At 37.9% G+C, this 10,581-nt stretch overlaps 1 protein-coding gene across 6 annotated transcripts in view; it reads right to left on the bottom strand.

The window, feature by feature from the left end:
• ANKS1B (ankyrin repeat and sterile alpha motif domain containing 1B) overlaps positions 1–10,581 on the bottom strand; it is a 1,028,517-nt gene that overhangs the window by 860,667 nt on the left and 157,269 nt on the right. For all 6 annotated transcript variants that reach the window (XM_023509216.1, XM_023509217.1, XM_012801222.2 and 3 more), the window contains exons 5-6: positions 5,607–5,682; positions 3,344–3,445 (exon numbers count right to left, since the gene is read on the bottom strand). In XM_023509216.1, the coding sequence (XP_023364984.1) occupies positions 3,344–3,445; positions 5,607–5,682 (178 nt within the window). The remainder of the gene's footprint in view (positions 1–3,343; positions 3,446–5,606; positions 5,683–10,581) is intronic.

Here is a 10,581-nt window from a genome sequence, read left to right as displayed (position 1 = left end):
AGCCGTCATTGTTGTTTGGCAGGCCCAGGCTGGATTCAAACCTGCCAGCTCAGGTGTATGTGGCTGGTGCCTTAGCCACTTGAGCCACAGACATTGAGCTGGAATGTTCTATTTTAAGCCTACTTTTCATGTTTCCAATATCAGTAAAGACATAGTGATAACAGTAATAGCAGCCAAAACTTAAATATTGTTTACCACCCGCTGAGTATTATTCTAAATATATTTGAGATAAATTAAATCATCTAATCCTTACAAAACTACAGCACACATACTCTTACTATCTCAAAGATGACTAAAGGAGGAGAACTGTCAACTTGTACACATTCACACAGCTGATAAACAGCAATGCCAGAGAGTGACAAGCAGCACCTGAGTGGGGATCGGGCTTGGAAGATCAAGTTTAACCAGAGGGCCAATGATTCATCTAAAGTTCAGCAGGGAAATAATATGAAAGCCTGTATTTTTGGAGAAGCCAAAACTCCAGAGTATCAGCTGAAATTCTAGATGTGTCAATGTTGACAGCTAATTCAATTTTTATGGAAACAGTGTGGGCTAAAAAATATTTGATATAAACAAAACATTTCTGTTATCTGCCAAAAGAATCCAGCTCCCAAGTGGCTGGTCTGTAGCCTCCAAATAAAGAATGAAATCAACAGGTCTCTATGTGGGGATCTTTTACTGGTATTTCTTTATTCAGGACTCTTTTTCTTATAATCCGATTAAGAAAGTTTATATGCTCAGGCCAATCAGTTGTATCCATTCATCATTCAAAGGGGAATTCTAGTAGGAAAAGGAAGTAACCTATGGGATTCCATCCTCAAAATTTCTGAACTAGGTAAATCATGAAGTAAATTGAACAGTAATGTCATAAAATAGTAATTTTATCTACTACAAATTGGCTTTATTTCTATAACCAACTTTTTCATTAGATTTGAAATGTACCAATGACTTGAAATCCAGGAGTGCAGAGAATAATGTGCTCACATTCTGAAATTTGCCAAAAGGGCGGCGCCTGTGGTTCAAGGAGTAAGGCGCCGACCCCATATGCCGGAGGTGGTGGGTTCAAACCCAGCCCCAGCCAAAAACCACAAAAAAAAAAAAAAAAAAAGCTGAAATTTGCCCAAAAAAAGCTGAAATTGGCCCAAAAATGAAAAAAATCAAAAGCTGTCCCCCATACTCTCCATGGATCACAAACTGACTTACCTACCAAATCTTGACCATTTCAGAGAGCAATGATAGTTCCTCCCATACAACCGTATTTTCAACTAAGTTTAACCACTATAGTGTGTTAAAAATATCTGTAATTATGTTATGTTTCTTCCATGTCACTTTTTGAATGTTGACATTTATTTGCTTCTCCCCAAAGACATATGATGCACATGTTTTAGTTTTTTGAAAGTTCAGTTAAAGGCTAAAGTGCAAAATGAAATACAAAATACCGACGGGAGGAAGACATATCAATGGTGTGTGCCACTATTACCTTCTTGGCTTTTATTCAACTTGATTCTTATTTGAATTAATACAAACAACCATGCTTGGATTTGGCTTTGATTTATCTTTGTATGCATTTGATCTGCAAGTAATCTCTTTATTGACAAGGAGACTGTAGGAGTCTGGTCTTTTGACAACGTCCCTGAAAGGTTTTTTAGAAATACAGAAGAGAGGTAATACCCTCCTGCAGTGTGTCTACCCTTTTTACCTCTCTTTGAATTTTTATTTTATCTTTTGAGACAGAGTCTCACTTTGTCACCCTCTGTAGAGTGCTATAAAGTCACAGCTCACAGCAACCTCAAACTCTTGGGCTCAAGTGATTCTCTTGCCTCAGCTTCCTGAATAGCTTTGACTTTTGTTGACTCCTCTATCTGCAGGTTCACTGCCTACTGGGTTTTAATTCATTTATCTCCCTGTAGACACAATGCTGTTCCTTATCTTCCCAGCTGATACCTAATGAAACCTATCTGTTTTCCCTCTATTACACCTGCAGCCAATCTGTAACATTTATAGGATGTAATAGCTGCTAAAGGAAGGAGAGAAAGAACCCCTGGGGTCTTCAGGTAACAAGCCAAACACAGGCCTGATCATGCAACAGAAGCAAGCATTTAAATCAGTGGTTCTCAACCTGTGGTTCACAACCCATAGGAACTGTATTAAAGGGCCGCAGCATTGGGAAGGTTGAGAACCACTGACTTAAATATTTCATAAAAGTTTTGGATCAATTGGGGAAGGATGTAATTCTGCAAATAAAAAAGTAGTAGCTACCCAGTTGTCAAACCTTCAATAAAACTACTGATTGGCACTAACTAAAAACAAACTACATCACCTTTATCAGAAACAAAGGCCTGGCAAAACCTAATTATCTTGTACCACTGGATTAGAAAGGAAATTATCTGTATCCTTTCTTCTAAATACAATTTTTGTATTTGTTGTTAATCCAGCATTTACGTATGAGCTCTGCATGCAAAATCGGATATGAGATTGAGCAAATCACTTAATCTCTTGGAGGTTCATTTTCCCTTGTGGGCAAAGAGGAGAGTAATATGGGACTTATCTCCTTCATGGAGTCGTAGAAATTCAGACAAAATCACAGCGAATCCCTGGAAACTCTTAAAGTATTATTCAAATGTCAGATAATACGTAATCATACCACTTTACAGCATCCTTAACTTCAGGCCCATAACTGCATATTTGCTACATGGTTTTTTTAAATTGTTTTTTTAAATATCAAGTGAATAATTAACATTTTTAAAAAGTGTACTGAGTAGTTAAAAAACAGAAATAAAGCATTAAAAGTATTATTTATGTAAGCACTCCAAATTGTATAAAAAAAATCAATACATTGTACCCCACAAATGCATAAATGTATTCATGATCTATGTGTATATGACTTAATGAAAGGGAAAAAAAGCATTATTTAGTTTAAAACTCCAGTGAAAAAAAAAATGAAAATAAGTTTATTCAAAAGTAAACGTTACTGCAAAACCCAAAGGATAATGCTAATAGATTTTGGGGGTTTTTTGTTTGTTTGTTTGTTTGAGAGTCTCACTATGCTGCCCTCAGTAGAGTGCTGTAACATCACAGCTCACAGAGACCTCAAATTCTTGGGCTCAAGACATTCTCCTGCCTCAGCCTCCAAGTAGTTGGGACTACAGGCGCTTGCCACAATGCCCAGCTATTTTTTTGTTGCAGTTGTCATTGTTGTTTAGCTGGCCCGGGCCGGGTTCAAATCCACCAACTTGGGTGTATGTGGCTAGCGCTGTAACTGCTGTGCTATGGGCACCAAGCCAATAGTTTTAATTTAATCTTGACTGAAAGGCAAACTCATCCATCACCCCATACTGTTTACCTTGTAAGAGTGTTGCAATCTGGAGAGATTTCTGAGATGGATGTTCTTTCAAAATGTCTAAAACAGTTCGACCTAAGCTATCCTTTATGTTGGCATCAATTCCTGAAAGAAAAGAAACACTCATTAAATAGATACCACTGGGGTGTCCTCAAATGATGCTATCATTGTAACAGCTCTAAGTTCAAAAACACACGGACCAAGCACTGCAAGTGGTTTAAATATATTAATTTTCACACACACACACACACACACAGATTTTAGCAAGAAAGAAGGTCAGGGCCTACTCCTACTAAAGATTAGGAACATTCCTGATAATGAATGAACTCTTAAGGGGTGTTGACCCATCATTGAGATTGCTTTCCAGGACCCTATTATGCATTTTGGGTTGTTTAACTAGTTGTTAATTGTTGCAGTTGACCAGGGCTGGGTTCAAACCCACCACCCTCGGTATATGGGGCCGGTGCCCTACTCCCTGAGCCATAGTACACTATCAAACTATAAAATATTGATTTAGAATGTGAATTCTTTTTTCTTCTTTTCTTTTCTTTGTTTTTTGCAGTTGTTGGCTGGGACCAGGTTTGAACCTGCCACCTCCATTATATGAGGCTGGCGCCCTACTCCTTGAGCCACAGATGCCACCCTAGAATGTGAATTCTTAAATTATCATGGTCATATGGTTTATAGATTCTATATAGTATGGTAAAAATATTTAATTAATAAGTATGTATCATGTAACATAAGAATAGACTTAGAATATCTGAATATTCACAAAAATTGAAAAAGCATGATTACTCTGAACTATTATCTACATAATATTTGTCCAAATACAAAGTCATGATATTTATTTACGCAAGATTCTGTCCAATGTCGGTCACGCTCATTGTCTTCCTGGTGAACAAACCTACGGAGCTGTGTGTATGAAACACCTTCGTTATGATTTTAGTTCTGAAAATATTTTACTAAAGAATTTATTTTAATGTAGCAGATAGCTTTTCACTGCCTCGTGATTCTTTATTTTTCTTTAGTTTTTCTCCAAATTGCTTACAAACTTTCTGAACACCTAACTGCGATCAAAGCCAGTTTACAAGTTCTGGTCGCAAATGTTAGTTCATCATACGATGATTAAATATGTACTTGAATTTGTATCAGGAAGTATACTTAGCCATATTCCACTGGTTTCTTCACATCATTTATTGTCTCACTGCGTTGCATGTCAATGTTAAATATACTTGAAATTTTAACTTTGTATAAGCATAATCCAATCGTTTTCCAGTGTTTTTCATTTTATGTTTTTTTACAGAAGAAAATGAACACAATATAGTCCATAATATGAAAAACTCACATCAATTCTTTACAAGTACGAATTTTTTTTTTAAATTTCAGAATATGAGGGGATGCCTGATTAGGTTACAGGGTCTGCATTGCTTGGGTAAAGTTCAAGTTGTAGTTGAGCCCTTCACCCAAGTGTGAATTTGGACTCACGCCTGTTGATCTTCAAAAACAGTCTGACCTCAGTTCAATTTTGTTCATTTCAATCACAATATACACATGAAGACAAATGTCTACTTTACTGTTCCTTCAAAGCACTTTTTTTAAAACCTTCCCTTTAAAATAAGTCACAGTAAACTACAAACAATAGTAGTAACTAGAAGAATTTACCTCAAGGGTAATTGATGAAGTAACTAGAAGAATTCACATCAAGGGACAGGAAGTCAAATCTCTGTTTACCATAGTTCACAGTATAAAAACCTAAGGAAAGGGTGGCCCCTGTGGCTCAATGAGTAGGGCGCAGGTCGCATATACCAGAGGTAGCGGCCCTGGCCCTGGCCAAAAAAAAAAAAAAAAAAAAAAAAAGAGAAGATTAATATTAAAAAAAAAAACCTAAGGTAAAACATGTTCCTTAATAAACCAAGCAATTGTCATAACTTCTCAGGGGTCAATACCTCCCTCTTACAGAAGGCAGAGATCTCTCTTCCCTTTTAGTAGTTTCTCTAGTGTATTTAAATATAATTTAAATATATAAAATTGTAATTTCCAAAAGCTTTTTACCAAAACCTCTATTGAGTAAAAGAAGGTGCACTGTTATATCAATTTTACCTAAACCCTGAAGCTCAATTCTACATAATATGAATAAACATCTGCAATTTGGAGTGAAGGAAAGAAGCGTGATTTGTGACGAGAACTGTGTCATTTTCCTTTGTCTACTCCTGAACCAGAAATAGTATTTGGCAAGATAAGCCCCACGGAGGATCACAAGAGTTACCTGTTTCTAACAAAATTCGTACAACATCCACCTTTCCAAACAAAGCTGCTTCGTGAAGTGCACTCCCCTTTTCTGTCTGGAAAAAAAGAAAGAAAGAAAGAAAAAAGGGGAAAAAAGCAGAGTTGCATTTGGAATACTTACAAGTTAAAAAATTCGGTTATTTTATGTATTGTCGCGCATTTTCTGTAATCTCGGTGGTCCCTCACAGAAAAGTCGTATAAAGAAGAAAGTCTCCAAAGCCAAAGGCTTAGGTTTGGGAAACCCCTCTGTTCTGAATAGCTGCGTGACCTTGCTAATAACCACTCACCTCCTCTCTGCCTTGGCTGTCTTTGAGTATGAAATAAGAATTGTAATGCCTCCCTCATAAGGCTTTTGTGATTGTTCAACAAGCATACATTTATTAGACACCAATTACATGCCAGGAATTGGTGAAAGATGTTCTGAGGTGTGGAAATATCACCCTGGCCCTCATATATTCATCCTCTATTAGAAGAAACAGGTATAGAAATAGAGATGCTCCTAGACTCACCACGGGGTTACATCTGGCTTAAACCCACCATAATGGAGGGAGAGTATCTGGCAGGATCTCACCTAACGTACACAATGCAAGGGTACATTTCAAAACAACTAAGAGTATGGATGGGTGGAGGGAGGCTGATTGGAGGGATCACCTCTATGGTTTATCTCACAAGGGTACAAGTGACTCTTTCTAAGAGTAGAATCTAAACGTCTTAACACAATAACTAAGAAAATGACATGAAGGCTAAGTCAACCAGTTTGATGAAAATATTTCAAATTGTATACGAAAACACCACACTGTACCCCATGAATGCATTAATGTACACAGCTATGATTTAATAAAAAAATAAATAAATAAACAACTAAGAGTATATTATAAATGTCTTACCACAAAAATAAGTAAGGGGATGGTTATGCTAATTAGTTCGATTTAAACATTCCACATTGTATATCACATCATCATATTGTACCCCATAAATGTATAGTTAAGATTAAATAAAGAAAAAAATCCCACCCTAAGATGATAATGCATTTAAGACCCCTACAGAGAGCAAAGATATGAGAGCAAAGATATCTTTGCAAAGCTAGATATCTTTGCCAAGCCTACTTTACACATTCTCATAACACTTTCATTACTACAGGGGGGCAAATCATCTAACACAAAACCTATTTACGATAAAGTGTAAAATTATCTCATGTATCACATATCCCTATCCTGGAGAAAGACTGAAATTCAAAATTCGAAGAACACTGAAATTGTGACAGCTTCATGCTGCTAAGTCAAATCATTATAATTTAGGACTGTCTACAAATATTCATGATAAATAAAATCTAAGCAATTTATTGTAGCCATAAAAAAGACTGAAATTCCATCGTTCACAGCAACGTGGGTGAGCCTGGAGGATCTCGGGCTAAGTGAAACAGCCACAGAAAGAGAAATGCATGTTCTCGCTTATTTGTGGGAGCTAAAGACATGAGCCCCGGGAAGTAGAGAGTAGAGTTACAGTTACTAAAGAATGGAGAGGGTTGGGGGAAGGGAGGATAGCCAGGGGGTGGTTAATGAATACAAGGTTGCACCTAGAAAAAAAGAGTAACTATCCTCTAGCCCTGAAGGGTGAGTACAGCCAACAGTAATTTATTGCATATTTTCAAACAGCTAGAAGAGAACACTCTGAATGCTTCCAATACAAAGAAACAGTAAATACTTGAGGCCAGATGCTAATTACCCTGGCTTGGTCACTGCCTGTTGTAGGTAAGTATGGCGACATCACTCCATGCCCCCAAATGTATATGATTATCATGTATCAATTAAAATGATAATAAGTTTACTTTAATGTATAAACAAAAAACAACTTAATGCATCTTACCAAACCCAGATGGCTTTCTGGCTGCTTTTCTCTCCACCAGTCCTGCCACACGCCCTCTGCCAGCCCCCAGACCCTGTGCTCCAGGCCTGCTGGCCTCTCTGCTGTCAGGGTCATTCTCTGTTTCCTTTCCCAGGGGTCCCCACGTCCAGTCCCTCTGCCGGGCTGATTCTAACCCCCAGCCCTCTCCATCCACCATTACATCTAGTTAATCTGCATGAATCGGATCACCTGGGAAGCTTGTTAAAGCACAGACTTCTGGGCCTCTTCCCCAGAGATTGATTCAGGAGCCTGAGATGAAGCCTGAAAATTTCTCTTTCTAACAAGAGGGGCTAAACTCTAAAGAGTTTACTTTGAGAACCTCTGACCTACACTGTAGGCCAAATCTTAGCTTACCGTAATTTCACGTAGGAACGCATCTCTGGCCCTGGAAGTACAGAGCTTTTCCTGTGTGTTCTAAACCTATCTCTATTTTCCTTATCACAGCCCTCATGCTGGCACCCTACAGCTGTACGTGATTGTCAATTCCCCATAACAAACTGTAAGTTCAGGGGAAATGCAGGTCTCATCTATTTTTTTTTTCACCATTGTATCCACAATGCCTAGCAAAGTACTTTAAAAATGTAGATGTTCAGGGATTCTTTTGAGAGCAAAAGGTGGAGGGAGGGAGGGAGAAACACAGGATGAAAAAAGACGCCACTTACTAGTACAAGATGAGATTGATTCTGCCTTGAGAAAGATCAAGGAAGATTTCAGAGAGGATATTTTTTAGCGCACAAATGTTAGAGTTTCCTTTGGGTTTTTTTTTCTTTTTCTTTCTTTTCTCTCAGGAATCTAACAAATGTGAGCGGGTTCTAAACATGTGCATGTATGATTTAAATCGAATAGTGTCAATATGACAATTTTGTCCCCTTGTACTAAAAGTGATCTCTAATGCGGGGTTTTAATCTTAATCTACAATAGAAATATCGTTATAAAATGATATCCGTGGTAAAGAATTCTTTACTAAAAGTTTGTTGTGTAACTAACCCAACCTAAAACAGTTTCTAAGCTCATTTAGAAGGAGGCTTGAGAGATACCAAATCTCTCTCAGTGTGTTTGGAATGTATCTTCAAGAAGGCAGGACTGGAATGGACTTATCATGTGACTGGCACAGTATGTACACGTACTAATAAAAATGGAAATAAATAATGGCATAAATATATAGCATCAAGCTGAAGGAAAAAAACCTGTAGATTTTACAAAAATATTTCAATGTGGGGCCTGAACATTATATTTTTTCCATTCCTTGAAAAAGCGGCTGCCCTGAAATCTCACTCTGCTCACTGGCCTTCTCTGCTTTTCAATCAACTTTCTACTTACTAATTCAATTGCTTCCACTTAGCACAGAATTTTGGACTTGATGTTGAAAAAACCCCTTCCTGGCATAGCATCCTTTATCCTAAAAAACAAGCTAAATAATATTTTTAATACAGGCAGAAAGGGGAAAGTAATGGGATTCCACAGAGCCTGGTGGGGGAAGAAAGTATAAATCCGTGGGGTTAGCAATGGAACAGGTATTTGGTCCAGGGAATCTGCCAGTGCTCCCGGGAGCTTTAACCAACCACTTGCAGTATGAATGGAGCAGGTAGATCAGTGACTCCTGAAAACCCCTAAAAACTCCAAAGAACAACATCCTCAGTGATGTAGAGGACGCCAAGAGTCAGGTGACCTCTGAGCAAGATGATTTACAGCTGAGGGGTGGACTCTCGGGCAACTCCTCTACAGGAGCTCCTAATGGAGAAAAAGCGCGAGCCTCCAGCACGAAGTCTTTGTTAATTACTCCCCTCACCTGTGTTGTTCTCTTTCAATAAAAGACTAGTCCGGAGGTTGCTCAGGGCCACCCTGCAAAGAAGGGCTAGCCTGCCTCCCTCAAGCTTGCACTTCTAATCCTCGTCATGCCTGGTTCCTTCCTGCAGTGAGCGAGACCAGGGCCATGGGGGACCGTCCGGTCACCACACAGTGAAAATTAAAAAAGAAAAGAGAAAGGAAAGAAGGAAAGGAAAGAAAGACAAACACATTGCACAGAGGAAAAAACAAGGTATATCTTGACCTTAAGCCCCAAGTGGTAGAGTGTAAAAGACATAAATCCCCCTAAGAATTCCTAAACAGGATTCTACACTCAGATGGGGACTGTGGAGCAAAAAACATGCAACTCTGTAAACTCCAGATCTGAGCCAAATGCAGCATCCAGGGGTCCTGGCTGGGTTTATAGGACTACTGGAAGTTACATGTATAAACTCTTAGCAGAAGCAGATGTAAATCCTCTCTGAAAAAGATATGCTTTAAGCTCCAGCTTCCAAGAGTTTCAACAGACAAAGCTCTAAGAAATGCAAATTAAAAATTAGAAATTGTCAATTGTCACAATTGGCCAGATATAAAATGAGCCAATACTTCTAGAAATGGAAAATACAATATTTTAAGCGAATGGGTTTAATAACATACATGCATATGATACAGCTAAAGAAAAGGGTATTGAACCAGATGATAGATTTTTGAAGTCCATAAGGCAATACAAAGAAATAAGATGGAAAATGTGAAATACAAAATAGAATAAGAAGATTCAACATGTCGAATCAGAGTTCTAGAAGCTGATGATAGAGGTAAGTAATAGTCAATGCCTAAGGACTTGATTTCCAGAATTGATAAGATCAATAGTAAGTTCCAGGACCACAAAGCAAGTTAAGTGTAATGGATATATACTGGACGTGTCATAATGAAACTACTAAACACCTAAGATAAAGATAATAAAAGTACCCGAAGAGAAAAAAAAAATTGTCTAAAAAGAAGTCATCATTAGATCAACAGCTGACTTCTCAGTTAAAATAATAATAATAAATCCTGGAAAAATTATATCTTCATGTTGTTAAGAGAAAGTTGCTTTCAACCTAGCCTTCTATATCCAGCCAAACTGTCTTCAAAGAGGAGGGCAAAATAAAAACATTTTCAGGCAGATTAAAAATGAGGGGTCACTACAGACCCTAACTGAAAGAACTTCTATAATTTTTTTTTTTTTTTTGAGACGGAGCCTCAAGCTATCCCCCTGGGTAGAG

The sequence above is a fragment of the Otolemur garnettii genome, unplaced genomic scaffold (genome assembly GCF_000181295.1).
Source record: "Otolemur garnettii isolate 467f Iridium unplaced genomic scaffold, OtoGar3 scaffold00007, whole genome shotgun sequence".
NCBI classification, from domain to species: Eukaryota; Metazoa; Chordata; class Mammalia; order Primates; family Galagidae; genus Otolemur; species Otolemur garnettii.
This window is presented reverse-complemented; position numbering and strand designations above follow the sequence as displayed.